Genomic DNA, 17,846 nt, shown 5'->3' with positions numbered 1-17,846 from the left:
ATTAATCTAAAAGAAAAAGGAAAAAGACATGGAACCATTTACTTCATTTTTTTTATACATTTAAAAAAAAAACTTCATTATATTATTATTTAATATAATTTAATCTAACAACAACAACAACATGTTATTATGGTGCATGGTATTATGCAAAACAGATTTTTTTTTTGAGTTTTCTTCCATGTTCTAACATTTTTAACAGTTTTAGATGTCACCCATGCATGTTTGAGTAATCTAGTGATCTCTCCTGGCTCCTATTCAAGCCCTCCTTATGGTTATCTATAACATTCTGCGCAAGGCTCCGCCCACAAGCCCACATCACCCATGCTCCCACACGACAATTCTCCATAAATACACAAACACAACAATATCTGGGTTTCACGTGACGTCACAGGGCTACGTTTGTCAGCACGCAAACGCAGACGGAGGCAGGAAGTGAAGTGACTGGAGGAAAATGCCGATGTGTTGTGTAGTTTACGGCTGTGCCAATCGTTCTAACCGGGAGAAGGAAAAGCAATTTTTTTTTTTTTTTTAGAGTACCGAATATAGTCGTCCACAAAGGTCAGAAATGGGAAAAGCCGACAGAGCAACGCCGTAAAAAGTGGATTACAAACCTGTTTGTGGTCGGGAGGAGCAGAATTCGCTAGTGTCTGCAGTGACCACTTTGTCAAAAGTTTGTTACAAAGCTAAATTGTTTTTTGTGGTTTACCTAAATATAAACAAATCATTAACGACTAACGGCTGACGATGTTTGTTGACATTAAATAGTTCAGATAGAGGTCACTGCCGATACACTGCAGTTTTTCCCATAACGTCTATACACATAAAATAAGAGAACCACTCACCCCGGCCAAGACCAAACCATAATCATCATTTAGGCGTTTTGGACCCATCCACTGACAAAAAAAGTTCTATGCCTCCAAACTTTTGTTCACCTTCATCTGTTGTCTGGTGTAAAATGATGTTTGAAGAGCTAAATAGTTCGTGATCTCCTCTGCCTCGATTGTCCCCAAATCTTTTACTTCGGTTGAAAATTCTCTCATTTTCAATAAGATCAGGGTCACGTCCAATATATTTGTCGACTAACTGCTCGTACTTTTGCCTTGTTACTGGCTCTAAATCCTGACAATAAGAACTCTTCTCCATATCTGTGTTCTCCAGAGCCGTGTTTGTCGTGTTTGTCTTCACTTCCTGCCCTCCACCTGAAATTCGCGCATCATCGTGATCACGTGACTGAAACCCTCCTATTGACCTGATTCGATGTGCAGTTCGCTCTGAAGGGGGAGTGACTTAGCGCAGAGAGACTCAGAACATCAAAAATGAAAGTCAAATTTATAAAACATGATATGTTTTTATCAGTGAATATAGTATTTTCAAATGAATAAAAGGGAACACGGTGATCTAAATGTGTTATGTGTTAGCAGTTAATACCCCATAGACGTAAAATAGAAAACACACATTCAAAAAAAGAAAAGTGGAAGCGTGCTGAGTACATACACATACTCTCCAGCTCTACCCCGCTGTTTTAATTTGCATGAGAAAAATATCTGCAAGTGAATGCTAATATTATGAATTACTCAAGGGGCTAATCACTGTTCTCCCTGCTGCAGATAAAACAGCGTCTCTTGATCCTCTTTTATCTCCTGTCTGCACAATGTGTCCGTCCCACAATGCACCGGGGCAGGGCTGTTGTTGACTGTTTCCACAGCGACGGAAACAATAGGGCCCTAATTATAAACAAAAAGGTCTGAAACGAAGGCATCGCTTTAGAACCCTCAAAGACGAAATACAGGCTGCTGGTGCAACACGGTGCAGAGGAAGAAGAGAGTATATGTGGTACAGACAGTGTTGGGAAGGTGACTTTTAAAATGTATTCCCCTACAGATTACAGATTACATACCCCAAAAGTTTGTAACGGAATCCATTCAATTACTTAAAGTGAGTAATGTAAACTGAATACTTTGGATTACTTGATTTGCTGTAGAGAAACAAAGACTTGGAAATCTTCACATAAGAAGTTTTGTCTGCTAAAAGAAAATAAAAAGCCCAAACTTTACTTAACCGTATTAAAAATATTATTGATAGAAGAGGAGAAGACACGGTCTGTGCGGCATGGTTTAGTCCTGTTAAATCCTGTTTTAGTCCTGTTTTAGACCTGGTTTAGTCCTGCTTTAGACCTGGTTTAGACCTGGTTTTAGCCCTGGTTTAGTCCTGGTTTAACCTGGATTAGATCTAGTTTAGACCTGGTTTTAGTCCTGGTTTAGACCTGGGTTCAGTCCTGGTTCAATCCTGATTTAGTCCTGGTTTAGTGTCCGGCAATGAGTGGAATTACCAAAAAAGAAAAAAAAAAAAAAGGGATATAGCCCAAAATGTGGAAGAAAACAGGAAAATCCCGCCGTGTAATTCACTTATGTCAACAAAGTAACTGTAATCCAATTACCACTCATTGAAACAGTAACTGTAACTGAATACAGTTACTCATAATTTGTACTCTACATGTACCAGAGTTACGTAATCAATCTGTTACTCCCCAACACTGGGTACAGAGGAGGGATGGAAAATAAACGACACATCCAAGTTTGTCTCATTCTCAGTATGTGCACAGGTCAGGCCTCGTGTGAAGCTCAGAACCTCCAGAATTCCCTCGCTGAGCTGCAGAGGCTGCACTAGCACTGACTCATGACTGGTGCAGGTGCTGGAGTTTAGGTAGAGACCATTCAGACCAGAGAGAGGGATTTTAGGTTTAAACCTTCCAGACCAACAGTATCATATACGATACCTGGGAATATGTTTTATATAACCGCTCAGAACTTTCCAACCATAAAACATAGAAACTTGCTCTTTTTTTCCAATGAAAAGCTGGTACTTGCGGCTTTCCAAGCATATTTTTACTGCACGGTGGCTGAGTGGCTGACCTCACAGCAAGAAGGTTCCAGATTTAACCCTGGGACGCCCAGGCCTTTCTGTGTGGAGTTTGCATGTTTCTTCTCGTGTCTGGATGAGTTTCCTCCGGGTGCTCTGGTTTCCAGCATCAACCCAAAACATGCTACACAGATCTCCAGGAAGTACAGCTGATAGATGAAAGCTAAAGTCAATTGAACATTTTCGGCATTATCCTGCATGATGATGTAGGGAAAACGAGTGTCCAATAGGAACTTTGTTTTTCGCCAAACACATGCGCTCCATCCTTTTTGATTGTGCCAAACTTGACTGTGCTGAATCTGTTTGTAACAACTGAAAAAGTCGCTCTAAGTGCATTTATTTCTCAAATAAATGGCAAATTATACATCTTGGTCTACAATCTTTATCTGAAAGGTTTATTTCAGTCCAAATATGCAAATCCAAATGTAATAAACCCCATGGAAATGCAGGAAGTGACGTGGCTCTGTGCCCTGGACCTGACACCAGCTGTAAACATGACAATAAGGCAATAAGGATATTTTTTAGTTCTACTTACACACTTGATATTTTGCACTTTTGTAGCTAAGGCCCTAAATCATCAATCATTTTTTATGTTCAAAACTTTGTTTATACATGCTTTCTGTGCGTTTTGTATGAAAAAGTGTGAATTTTATTTTCATTTTTTTCCATTTGTATTTCTGGTCCTGTAGCTTTTATTCCAGCCATTTGACACAACTGCAGCAGCAGCTTGTGAAATAACAAATTGTATTGAAAAAAGGATGTATAACACTTCATTAGGGAGTAAAAGAAGGAGTTTTAATAGCAGAATTAAGAAAAAAATGCAGATGAGAACAAATGTACTAAAATTGCCCTTAGGTCTTGAAGGGTTTAAACCAACTGGATTTCAGCTCATGTGAGAAACTCATGCGGGGAAGCGTTCTGTTTTCTGATTGGATAATTGTCTTGATTATAACATCACAACTTTTTTTTTAAATTTTTTTTAATTTTTTTTTATTGTAATTAAGAATAAACCAGCATTGCAATTGTTAAAAGTTTATATTTGATGTGAACATGTTTGATTTGTATCTGGGGTTACACAAATAGAACATGTTTATCAAATTTCAATCTAAATCTAAAAAGTTAGTTTTAAATATAACATATTCTTTCTTCACTCTGAGTCCACTTCAGGTGCTCTGATCACAAAACAAGCAAAACCAACTCTTTTTATTCTATAGTCTTTTTAACACAACAAAACTCAAGCACTCTAGAACTCCCTCAACATCTCCAGCTGGACAAACGGATACAGGACACATCATCTAAATAAAATAAGCAGTCCTCATTATTCTGTCCACTCTGAAGACATGTCCCAAAGGTGTCCATCTCATCCATGACAACGCCCCAAACACACACAGGGCTTCACACACACAGAAACAGACCTGCACACGCACACGCACACTGTCTTTTACATCTTATTAATTATCTCCTTGTGTTTCAGTTTGAAAGCAATTATGTATATCTTTCACAGATCCTTTTTCCTATGATTTAGTCATTAATCAATGTCTCTGAAGTATGTTTAAGGAACTGTATGTACCATTTTGATTTCCATAAAGTTCCATCAGCATGACCCAGATATGAGGTAAACATGTTTAAATCAAATATCTGTTTTACTGAAAAAAAAAAAAAAAAAAAAGAAAAAAAACTCACTCCCTAAACTCCAGCACCTGCACCCGTCATGAGTCAGTGCTAATGCAGCCTCTGCAGCTCAGTGCAGCTCAACTTGGATGTGTCCTCTGTCTACAAGTTAAGGCACTGGCAACCAACTGAAAACTAAAATAAAACTTGATTTTGAATTTCCCAGGATTGTTATGTCACAGGTAAAAGTCTGGTGGTCTAATGCACAGTTTTTAAAGGGACAGTTCGAAATTTTGGAAATAAGGCCTCATTTCCTAATGAGCCAGAGTGTTGGAGACGTGTGGAGACGCTTTTTGAAATATTCCATCCAGTCCTTGTATTTGCAGAGGTCGCTGGTGCTACGCTAGTGCATGTCAATGGCCATAGTTATCCTGCCACTAAAAACAGTCTTACCCACTCCACAAAACACCTGAAACAAATCTGTTATTACACCAGACTGTCCATGTGAATGTCTGTGTTGATAGAATATTTGTAGAAGTAAAACCAACCTTGTATTTGAAGGATTTCTGTCTGAGCAGCAGCAGTGAGTTGTACTTTCTAATAGAAAGTTTGGCAGCGGTGGACTGATATATGAGAAAATAGTCCCTCAACATGCGATGATTCATGCGATGCAAGGTTAGTTTTATTTCAAACATTATTCCATCAACACAGACATTCACATGGACAGTCTGGTGTAATAATAGATTTGTTTCGGGTGTTTTGTGGAGTGGGTAAGACTGTTTTTAGTGGCAGGATAACTATGGCCATTGACATGCACTAGCCTAGCACCAGTGACCTCTGCAAATACAAGGACTGGATGGAATATTTTAAAAAGTGTCTCCACACGTCTCCAACACTCTGGCTCACTAGGAAATGAAATGAGGTCCTATGTCCAAAATTTCAAACTGTCCCTTTAAGTTCATAAATCATTTCCTGACTTGTTGTAAGCATTTCTACTGCTAAATCACGATCGTTACAACTGTGTACTTGTGTTTTGTGGTAAAAGGGTCCTAACCCTAGTTTCTTTAACAGTATTCTTCCAGTGGACACCTCTAAAAGCTCCTGTTGTGTGTGTGTGTTACAGGTCGAGAGCTTCCTCCCATCTGCAGCGACGTGCGGCAGAAACAGCGCATCTCCATCGACACACTGCCCCCGGAGGTCAAAGCCCCGTTCCCCTGTGACCCCATCATCCCCCTCAGGACCAAGAGCACCAAGGACTTCCAGTACGCTGTTCTTATGTTCTATTCAAACACACTGTCCAGAAGTTTCTCCAGTGAAGTTGGTAGAGCAGGTGGAGGTTTTATCCCAACTCCCACTGGTCCATACAGTTGTTAGGTTCTTGAGCAAGACACTTAACCCTCTTAAGTCCCCATGTATGAATGGGTGAGTGGTTGAAAAGTTTGTGTGCCCACTGGAACTACAAAAGTGCTACTATTTTATGCTATTATCTGATCTATGTAGTTTCCTCATTAAAAACAGACCTGGAGTTTAGTTTTGTTTCATTCACACATTTTTAACACACAAACCCTTCTCTGAAATGGAAAACACTCTATTCCACCTTGTGATGTCATCAGTGTTGGGAGTGACGCGTTATAAAAGTAACAAATTACTGCAATACATTGCTTTTTCCTGTAAGGCATTACAGGAAAAAAAGTGGTAATATTTTTCTCAGTACAAATATCAGTAATGCGCTTTACAATGCTTTTTTAATCTGAATTAAAGTGGTGGGATTTTCATTTTTCTTCATACAAATTCGCCAAAATCACCGCAATATCAGCAGCGGTGAAACGCCAGAGATGTGGACAGTGATCGCGCGCAAAAGGACTGGCACAGAACTCTCTCTTAGTCCAAGATTAGTCCTGGAGACTAGTCCTGGTTTGGTCATGGTTTAGTCCTGGTTTAGTTCTGGTTTAGACATAGTTTACTCCTGGTTCAGCTCTGGTTTAGACCTAGTTTAGTCCTGGTTTAGTCCTGGTTCAGTCCTGGTTCAGTCCTGGTTTAGTCCTGGTTCAGTCCTGGTTTAGTCCTGGTTCAGTCCATATGTGGCGCAAAAGTTCAGCATCTTCACAGTTATTTTGGTGAGAGTAACTTCAAAGTCCTGCAATAGTCGTGTAATGTTTTACATTTTAAATACAGTAACATTGTAATGTAAGAAGTTTCTTTGAAATGACAGTAACAAGTCATAAATAAATAACACATTACAGTTTTAAAGTAACTTGCCCGACAGTGGATGTCATACAGTAAGTGCTCCTCTGTGTTTTTAAACTCACGAGCATCACTTGGATAATTTCAACCCTGGAATCTCTACTGAACTAAAGGTAAAAGGAGCTGTTAACTACCACTTCATGACATCACAAGGTGGAACTGAGCATTTCAAACTTTGGAGATGTAGACAGAATAATACATTTTACTTTTACTCAAACTCCAGGTATGTTTTTGAGGAGGTAACAATGTTGTAACATGGCTAAAAGCTCACAAGTCAATGGTTTGTAATACAGGACTTTTAATAACTTATGGTCAGTACTTTGTGTAGTGAATTGTAATCATAAATACTTCCGTGAGGGTTGATACTGTGTGTGTTTGTGTGTGTGTGTGACAGGGAGGACATGGAGCGGGCGGTGCAGACGGGCGACTGGAGGGAGGTGAGAGAGTTCTACCTCACCACCTTCGACTCCTTCATCGAAATCAACGCAGCGTTCAAGGTACTGCACAGAACAGCAGCAGCACCCTCTCACCTGTGACACTGGGACTACACGTGGAACAGTTTGTCTGTTTATTGGGAAAAATACTCAAGTAAAAGTAGGGGCGATATGGGAAAAAAAGAAATCACGTTTTTTTTCCTCCATATTAATCGATCCTGGTTTTCAATTCAATCATCTTTCATCTTATTAAAAACATACACAGGTGGACTTGAGACGTAAAAGGCAGGGTGTCAGTTTTTCAGTTTTTATTTTGTGTTGACAGGACCAATGATTCTGAAGAAATTCACATTTAAAGTTTCGAATGAGTTTGTACAATATATTAGCCTAAATGCATATGCGTCCTACCACTATCAACACAAACACGTGACCGTGCGCTCAGTGACGTCTTAAACGGTGAGAGAGACACTGAACTTTTAGGTAAATTGTGCAGATTTAAATTCAAACTTGTGAGGCTCCTAAATGAGAGCGTAAATCCTCATCAACTCCACGCGATCTCACTGCCACGATCAGCTGTAGACCTGTCAGTTAAAATGTATTCACCTTATCATCAAGATCGACCAAAGTAGAGATTGTGATCTAGCAATCTTTCGATTTTTAGCACAGCCCTAAGAAAGTATCACATAAAGAATTCTACATAATTAAAAGCTGAATTTTTTTTATTAAATTATGTATTTTACACTGATTTAAAGAGCTATTACAGTCAAATACAGTGATTTTGCGAAAGAAAAATAATTGAGTTGATTTTTGGTCTTCAAGCTAAAATCAGTATATTTCTTTTTATCTTAATCCAGACATGTTTTATAGATTTAATTTCTTTATCCACCTTATTCCAGAAGTTGCCGTGGGCATCTCCATCATCATTGGGGTTATATTATTTTGTTTGGGGCTGCAGATCCTGGCAGCAAATAAGTTCAATATGGACGATAAAGCCGTTTTAAAGCCTCCAGAGAATCAGTGCAGTGTGACTTGTTGTTGCACATGAAAACTTTATGTCATATTTAAGATGCAGAACTTTTCCCAAATTCTCCATTGGCATGAATGGGTTTCCTGTTTAACCGGAAGTTCCACCACAAAAAAGCTCGATTTAGGAGCGTTTAGAGACAAAAGTGGGTGGATTGGAATAAGGTGGATCCTCAAAGCCAAGACTTGAACACATAACCTTTAGACAGTTTCATAACAACTCAGCAGGACTCAAACCATTAGGAGAAGTACTTTTCTTTGCAGACTTTGCGCTTGAGATTTAAAGTCTCATCTCATTCTCCTATAAAAATCGTTTACGACTGAGAAATCCTAATTCACATAATTTAAAATGGTCCAGTACTATCTGACTGTCTACGGGGAAGAATCTGTACTCAACACATCATTTATTCACTCTGTTCAAGTGTAACATTTCCAGAGAATTCTTCATGTCTTCATTTATTAAATTCAACACTTCATATTTTTCGTTGTTTATGGAAAGCGTAACATTTTTTGTCCTCACTGAGAAATGACCAGTGTCTCCATTTCTAGTATAGGGCGGCGTACGCTCCACAGCTCTTTCCTCGTTTCCTTCTCCTTGTTTCCTCTCCTCGATCCTCCATTTTTCAGCTGTCAATCAAATGTGTCATATTAAGTGGCGTCCCAAAGAAAACCACGGAACGAAGGAGTAAACCTGAGGGAGGCTTTAGGAGCAGACATCTGATAAAAGAATCAAACTTTATTGGTCTCAGTGAGGAGTTTAGATCCTCTCTTCTCCTCCTCATTCATCTCCTGCTGAACCGAGGAGAGGAGTCAAGGTGAAGGAAGCGAGGAAAGAGAAATGGGCCATTGTTTTGTCCTCAAGATAAAGTTGTGATTAAGCTTCACGTGTACTCTACACCTCCTCACTTTTTCCACATTTATTTTGTTTATCGACAGAGGGAGGCGAACGGATCCTTCAACACCATAGACGACTCCGGAGTGAACGCCAAGTTTGTGAACGCGGTTTACGACGCGCTGCTCAACACAGTGAGTCCAGTGTTAATAAGCTCTGAGTGGATATCAGGATAACGCTCGCACACATTATGCTTTACGGGGACTCCATAGGGTAAGAGTGTCTGTAAAAGCTAGCACGCCGCTGCTTTGGGAGGGTGTAACGAGGTAATTATGATGGACCATAATTACATTGGCGTCGCAGGCTCTTGTAAAATGCCCACTTTCCATAGGCTTAATGCAGAACCTATAAAACGCACAGCATTCTCATATGTATTTGCAACACTTTCGATTTTTGACAAAACGCGTTTGCATTTGATTGAATTTTTAAGGTTGTCAAGTATCGAAAATATTACAAATCAAAGCTAGTATCAAAACTAGATATTCATTTGAGCATCGATATCGTTATGGGCCCAAACACTGGGGCCGCCACAGCAGTGATGATGCAATCTGAAATATATAATAATACAAGAGAAGAGAAGACGTGGAGCTAGGGGTGTGCAAAAATATCAAAATATCGTTAATATCGTTTAATGTGATGATACAGTATCGATATCGTGGGCTGCTGTATCGATATATCACCAAGTCTATTTTTTGGTTTATTTTACTAAATTATTTTGTTACAGCTACAGTTTTGTTGCTTGTTTAGAGGAAAAAAACTCATTTATGCAACACATTTGACATTTTCACTGTTTTCAGGATTAAAATGTTTGTGTTTCATATGAACTTTGCACAAAAAGTGGTTTCACAAAGACTTTTAGTGTCACAGCCATGAATTAGCCATTATTTTTTATTGAACTGTACTGAATTGATTTGAAATATATTGTATCAAACTGAAAAAGCACTGTATCGAGGTGTGTATCGTATCGTGGCCTGTATATCGAGGTGTGTATCGTATCGTGGCCTATGTATCGAGGTATGTATCGTATCGGCAGCTTCATAACGATACCCAGCCCTACATGGAGCATTGACTTTCACATCCAGATTGTGTTTTTTACTTATTCAACATTGTCTCAATACAGTAACATTTTATTGTCCCTTAATTTGCAAATGTTAATTTATCTGTCTCAAAGCAGAACGTAAATATGTTAAACTCACACAGGCACATTGTTTGAGACACAATAATAAAACAAGTCTAAACACTATCATCTTCGTGGATTTTCAGAACTGCGTGTGTTTGCAGAACATGTTTAATGAACAACATTAACACAGTTATGAATTACAGTGATTATCTCATGATTTTATACTGGGTGAAATCCATAATAATACACTATCGTTCAAAAGTTTGGGGGTCAACCAGTTTTCCACAATTTTGTGTTTTTCCATGAAAAGTCACACTTTACCACATGAGTTTGTAAAATGAATAGAAAATATAATCAAGACATTGACAAGGTTAGAAATGATGATTTGTATTTGAAATAAATAATTTTTTTTTTCAACTTTCTTTGCTTTCGTCAAAGAATCCTCAATTTGCAGCAATTACAGCATTGCAGACCTTTGGTATTCTAGCTGTTCATTTGTTGAGGTAATCAGGAGACATTTCACCCCACGCTTCAAGAATCCTCCCACAAGTTGGACTGACTGGATGGACACTTCTGTGTACCGTACGGTCAAGCTGCCCACTTTCTACTCTGCTTAGAGCCTTTTTGTGCCTGTTCTCTGAAGGGAGTAGTTCACACCGCTGTAGGAAATCTTCAGTTTCTTGGCAATTTCTCGCATAGAAAAGCCTTCATTTCTAAGACCAAGAATAGACTGTCGAGTTTCACATGAAAGTTTTCTTTTTCTGGCCATTTTGAGCGTTTAATTGACCCCACAAATGTGATGCTCCAGATACTCAACCTGCTCAAAGAAAGGTCAGTTTTATAGCTTCTCTAACCAGATAAACTGTTTTTCCTGTTCCTAACATGATGCACAAGGATTTTCTAATCATCCTTTATTCTTTTTCTTACACAACATGAACAAGCACATTGTACCATTAGAACACTGGAGGGACAGTTGCTTGAAATGGGCCTCTATACACCTCTGTAGATATTGCATCAAAAACCAGACATTTGCAACTAGAATAATCATCTACCACATTAGTAAGGAATAGTGTATTTCTGATTAGTTTAAAGTTATCTTTATTGAAAAAAACTGGGTTTTTATTTCAAAAATAAGGACATTTCTAAGTGACCCCAAACTTTTGATCGGTAGTGTACAAACAGAAGAGAAGACACAGAGTGTTGCCTTTCACGTCAACATTGCAGGAATTTCCCCTGGGCAAACCCCCTGAATAACACGTCCCTTTAGTCCTCCAGGGTGTTCCATTTTTCAGTACATGCTTTTTGACTGTGTTCAGCCTCAGGTTGTTTGAAACATTGTGGTTTGGAGTTTAGGTGTTTCAACTTGCCTTTGAAGTATTATTTCCAGCTTTATTTAATACTTTAGATTTAAAAATGCTTCACATTTCATTTCAGCAGATTGGACTGAAACAAAGCAAAGGATCTGTGTAGTTATCTTTTTGTTAGTTGATGCTGGACAATAAATATGAATTTAAGCAAAGAAACTTGTAATTTGATATATTGTGAGGGCCCATGATATTATTGAGATACTTTGGACGATACGATATCATGATATTTTGGTTATTGTTGCATCCATAGTCATTGTTCGATAATTCTGTGCATGTTTTTTCTGTGTGATGTGTCAGCCTCAGGACATCCAGAAGTCAGTGCTGAAGGGGATCATCAACAGTCTGCTGCGGGAGTGGAAAGGGTGAGTTTACTCCGGATGTAACGATATCCAGATCTCTCAGCACGATATTTTCACGATAAACATCTCACTGTACGATATTTATTATGATATTTTGTGGAGACAAACAAAATTGAGTATGCTATTTTTTCCTCTTAAATGCTTTGACAAGACTTAACCCAAACAACTAAAGCTATGTCCAGTTGTCTACACTAGTCCCTAACCCCTCATTCACTACACTCTTTAGCGCCCCCTACAGTGCACTCATTCACAGAGAGATTCAGACTCGCAGCTCACTATATTCAAGTCACGTGACTCGTGAAAAAAGTCTCTGAAAAATAAAACTTCTGATAAAACTGAATTTTACACTCTGAATTTTGACTACTGAATTTGAGGACTTGAAAATATATGTGCTGAATATTTCAAAAGTTTTTATTTTGAATTTGAAACATATTGAAAAACTATACTTACAATTTCAGAATAAAAATAATTCGAACATCTTTTTAAGAGATAAAATATTCAATGTGAGAAATTCTAGGGTATTTAAAATTCTAAATCTAATGGATATAGCTGTTTACATTTTTTTTCCTGGAAACTCTAAAAAGGTAAAAGGTATAGGTCAAACAGAGCATTTTAAGCTTGAGAGATGTAGTCAGACTAATAATAAAGACTTACTCAAACATGTGTGAATGAAACAAAACACAGCTCCAGATCTGTTTTTGAGGAGGTAACAACATTATAACATGGCTAAAAGCTAAAAGAATCTATTTTGTGTAATATAGGACCTTTAAATAAACACTTACTACAAAGGAAAAAAAAAAGAATGTAAAATAAAATGAATATTCTGTACTGTGTTGTGTCTTAGGCCTCGGACGAAAGACGATCTTCGGGCTTACTTCATCCTGGTTCAGGTAAGTTCTCACTCAACTAATCCACAAATCAACCTTCAGCTTTCAACTTTTCAGCCTCACTGGATCTAATCATGAGTCTCTGCTTTATCATTGAGCAGAGATTGTATTGAGTGTATATAAATGGTCATAGCTTAGTCACTAGCTGCAGTACTCTAAAAAGGAAGTGAGCATGGACGCGCTCCTGGCTCCATCGACTCCAGCTCCAGTAGACCTTTTTCACAACAGCTGCAAGTGCCGCACCATAGGGTTGTGGCAATTCCATGGTTTTCTTTGGAAGTTCCGCAACCCTACAGCGGGACACTTCCGGCTGTTGAGAAAAAGGTCTATTCACATCGTATTGAAAAGAAGTGTCAGGCTCCTCATTTTGGTCTTAAAATATTCTTATTAACCTACTCTTCATGATCCTGCTGTTTGAATTTTTCTGTTTTATCTGTAAATTGATTCCTTTTCCTAATGTGGAACTATGCTCCAAATTTCTCCTATAACCGCAAGCCTCGATGAGCTTCATTTGACTGGAGCCGACGTCACACTCACTTCGTCCACTTCTTTATACAGTCTGTGGTGGTGACAAAAAAAGACAAGACCTCGACAAGTAGAGATGTTAGTGATGTGAAGGTTTATTGGGAAAATGCAAAGAATAATAATAATAATAATTCTTTCTCCATAATAAAAATTCTTGTCTCCACTGAGATGTTAATGTTATTTTATCAATTGGTGTTTTTAGTGCTATAAATATACTGAAAACATCTCGCCTAAGATCTGATCTGTAACTTACCTCTTTGTCTCTTTGTAAATAGATTTGGATTAAAGTTTAATGCCATACTGTGGAATATTTCAGTTAAAGCAATAAAATCTCCATGACACAGGCAGATGAATGACCCCAGTTAGAAAGTTACGTCACATTGAGTCACCTTTAATATAAACAATTTGAACTGTGAAATAATCAGAGTCTAGAGAGGGTTGTTTCAGAAACACTGGAGTTTTTTGGAGTATGGGGGCAGCACTTCATGACATCATCAGGTGAAACTGTTTGTTTTGAGTGAGAGCGTGAAGGATGTGTCGGATTACTTAAATATGAATAAAATGAAATTAAAAACCCCAAATAACATGAACATATCAGATCAACAAGCTCCTTCTGATGAGAAAACAGTGTGTGGTTTAAGGCAGTGGCTGAGTTTATGCATTAGCAGAATGTAGGTTAACCTCCTCATGGAACACACCAGACTTTTTCCACTGGGGCAGCTGCCACCACCTCTCCACTGCTCCAGCTCTGCCTGCTCCCCTCCTCCATCCCTCCTCTCAATCTCTCCTTCACTCCATCGCTCCCTCTCTCCATCGCACCATTCATTCAGTCCGGAGGTTTTCAAGTTTTGTGCGCCGAGAAAGTAAAGACGGTGTGAATGAGCCAGAAAGAGCAAGGGCATTTCAGAAGAGGTGATCAAGGTTGCCAAAATGTGGATTAAATTAGGACTAAATCAGGACTAGAAGAGCACTAATCCAGTCCTACACCGAGACTAAACTGGGCTCAAACCAGGAACAAACAAGTACATGTGTGAATGTTTTTAAATTCCATAGACCTTCACTAAAATCATTTATATTATTACAGTTCTTCATGACATCACAAGGTGGAACAGAGCATTTTGAGCTTTGGAGATGTAAACAGACTCATAACAAAGGGTGACTCAAACCAACAAAACACAACTCCAGTCTGTTTTTATTTAACACCTCAATCATGACTAAACCAGGTCTAGTCCAGGTCTAAACTAGTATTAAACAAGGTCCAAAAGCCGGTCTAAACTAATCTAATCAGCAAGTACTGAACCAGGTCTAAATCAAGTCTAAACCAAGTCTAAACCAGGTCTAAACCAGGTCTAAACCAGGTCTAAAGCAAGTCTAAACCAAGTACTAAACCAGGTACTAAACCAGGTATACTCCCAGGTCTAAAAAAAGTCTAAACCAAGTACTAAACTAGGTCTACTCCAGGTCTTAACCAAGTCTAAACCAAGTACTAAACTAGGTCTACTCCAGGTCTTAACCAAGTCTAAACCAAGTACTAAACTAGGTCTACTCCAGGTCTAAACCAAGTCTAAACTAGGTCTAGTCCAGGTCTAAACCAAGTCTAAACTAGGTCTAGTCCAGGTCTAAACCAAGTCTAAAGCAAGTCTAAACCAAGTACTAAACCAGGTATACTCCCAGGTCTAAAAAAAGTCTAAACCAAGTACTAAACTAGGTCTACTCCAGGTCTTAACCAAGTCTAAATCAGTTCTACTCCAGGTCTAAATCATGTCTAAACCAGGTCTACTTCAGGTCTAAACCAAATCTAAACCAAGAACTAAAAGAGGTCTACTCCAGGTCTAAACCAAATACTAAACCAGGTCTACACAAGGTCTAAACCAAATCTAAACCAAGTACTAAACTAGGTCTACTCCAGGTCTAAGCCAAGTCTAAACCAGGTCTACTCCAGGTCTAAACCAAGTCTAAACCAGGTCTACTCCAGGTCTAAACCAAGTCTAAACCAGGTCTACTCCAGGTCTAAACCAAGTCTAAACCAGGTCTACTCCAGGTCTAAACCAAGTCTAAACCAGGTCTACTCCAGGTCTAAGCCAAGTATATACCAAGTCTAAACCAATCTTAACCAGGTCTAAACCAAGTCTAAACCTGGTCTACTCCAGGTCGAAACCAAGTCTAAACCAGGTCTACTGTAGGTCAAAACCAAGGCTAGAGCAGGTCTAGTTCAGGTCTAAACCAAGTACTAAACCAGGTCTAAAGCAAGTCTAATCCAGGTCTACTCCAAGTCCAAACCAACCCTAAACCAAGTACTAAACCAGGTCTACTCCAGGTCTAAACCAAGTCTAAATTAGTATTAAACAAGATCCAAAACCAGTCTAAATGAATCCTAAACCAAGTACTGAACCAGGTCTAAACCAAGTCTAAACCACTGACTGAAGCAGCTCTAAACTTATCCTTAACCGCATCTAAACCAGATCCAAATCCAGGTCCTAAATCAGATGTGGACTAATCCTAAACCAAGTCCTAACCCAGGCCTTGATGTGAACATAATGTCTCCTCTGCTCTCTTCCCGCTCATTCCCATATAAGGTTCTGGGAATTAGACCTGGATCCAGTCCGGACTGCACAGTAGTTTCGCTGCGGTTCCACGCTCCATAGACGCGCACATATGGTCCCCGGAGACACGTGCACACTCCTCACGTGCACACCCGTCACGTGCACACTCGTCACGTGCACACACACACACACACACACACACACGGAGAGAGGGTGAAGTCATGCTGGATGGCAGTGGCGCTGGTTTCCTGTCTGATGGTGACGCGGCTGCTCTGAGGTTTTAGGTGGATCTCGAAAACTTAAAGTGGAACTAAACACTAAACCCGCTTTTTTGCTTTTTGTACTAAACTGTCTACATGGTCGTTTAAATCAGAGCTATTCTGCAAAATCAACTTTTCCGACCTTGTAATCATGTAATAGTTGTTTCCTCCTCGTTGACCGTCTCAGAGTTGTACTTGGAGTGATTTGTGTTTGTCTAAGCAATGTTTAATCACTTATTTTCAAGACGCCGCATTGATGATTGCCCTCTCGATTTCTCCTTTTTGCCTGCTGCATTGTAGTTGAATCACGTTCATCAGTGATACACGTGGGATTTGACATTGGTTACACTTTAGTACAAATATAAAAAAGCTCTGCTCTAGTGTGATGTGCAGATATCCACAGGAGGAGCCCACAGCATGAGGCGCTTTGTTTTCATGATGTACAACACATGAACCATTACTGAACCAGGAATAAACTAGCTCTAAACCAGGTCTAAACCAGGTCTAAACCAGGTCTAAACCAGGTCTAAACCAGGACTAAACCAGGTCTAAACCAGGACTAAACCAGGACTAAACCAGGACTAAACCAGGACTAAACCAGGTCTAAACCAGGTCTAAACCAGGACTAAACCAGGACTAAACCAGGTCTAAACCAGGACTAAACCAGGTCTAAACCAGGACCAGGTCTAAACCAGGACTAAACCAGGTCTAAACCAGGTCTAAACCAGGACTAAACCAGGACTAAACCAGGACTAAACCAGGACTAAAACCAGGTCTAAACCAGGACTAAACCAGGTCTAAACCAGGACTAAACCAGGACTAAACCAGGTCTAAACCAGGTCTAAACCAGGTCTAAACCAGGACTAAACCAGGTCTAAACCAGGACTAAACCAGGTCTAAACCAGGTCTAAACCAGGACTAAACCAGGACTAAACCAGGTCTAAACCAGGACTAAACCAGGTCTAAACCAGGACTAAACCAGGACTAAACCAGGTCTAAACCAGGTCTAAAACCAGGACTAAACCAGGTCTAAACCAGGACTAAACCAGGACTAAACCAGGTCTAAACCAGGACTAAACCAGGACTAAACCAGGTCTAAACCAGGACTAAAACCAGGACTAAACCAGGTCTAAACCAGGACTAAACCAGGACTAAACCAGGACTAAACCAGGTCTAAACCAGGTCTCTAAACCAGGTCTAAACCAGGACTAAAAACTAAACCAGGACTAAACCAGGTCTAAACCAGGTCTAAACCAGGACTAAACCAGGACTAAACCAGGTCTAAACCAGGTCTAAACCAGGTCTAAACCAGGACTAAACCAGGTCTAAACAAGCTCTAAACCAGGACTAAACCAGGTCTAAACCAGGTCTAAACCAGGTCTAAACCAGGTCTAAACCAGGTCTAAACCAGGACTAAACCAGGTCTAAACTAGCTCTAAACCAAGATTAAACCAGGACTAAACTAGCTCTAAACCAAGACTAAACCAGAACTAAACTAGCTCTAAACCAGGACTAAATCAGGACTAAAGTAGCTCTAAACCAGGACTAAACTGGGTCTAAACCAAGTCTAAACTAGCTCTAAACCAGGACTAAACCAGAACTAAAGTAGCTCTAAACCAGGTCTAAACCAGGACTAAATCAGGACTAAAGTAGCTCTAAACC

The 17,846-nt window shown here is 39.4% G+C and overlaps 1 protein-coding gene across 1 annotated transcript in view; it reads left to right on the top strand.

The window, feature by feature from the left end:
• Positions 1-17,846, top strand: part of hectd2 (HECT domain containing 2) — a 162,058-nt gene that overhangs the window by 38,025 nt on the left and 106,187 nt on the right. The window contains exons 3-7 of the mRNA XM_055163099.1: positions 5,654-5,792; positions 7,169-7,271; positions 9,168-9,257; positions 11,908-11,972; positions 12,814-12,859. Coding sequence (XP_055019074.1) covers positions 5,654-5,792; positions 7,169-7,271; positions 9,168-9,257; positions 11,908-11,972; positions 12,814-12,859 — 443 coding nt within the window. The remainder of the gene's footprint in view (positions 1-5,653; positions 5,793-7,168; positions 7,272-9,167; positions 9,258-11,907; positions 11,973-12,813; positions 12,860-17,846) is intronic.

The sequence above is a fragment of the Boleophthalmus pectinirostris genome, unplaced genomic scaffold, assembly GCF_026225935.1.
Source record: "Boleophthalmus pectinirostris isolate CB_2022bp ecotype Guang Dong unplaced genomic scaffold, ASM2622593v1 HiC_scaffold_5, whole genome shotgun sequence".
In the NCBI taxonomy this organism is placed as follows: Eukaryota; Metazoa; Chordata; class Actinopteri; order Gobiiformes; family Gobiidae; genus Boleophthalmus; species Boleophthalmus pectinirostris.
This window is presented reverse-complemented; position numbering and strand designations above follow the sequence as displayed.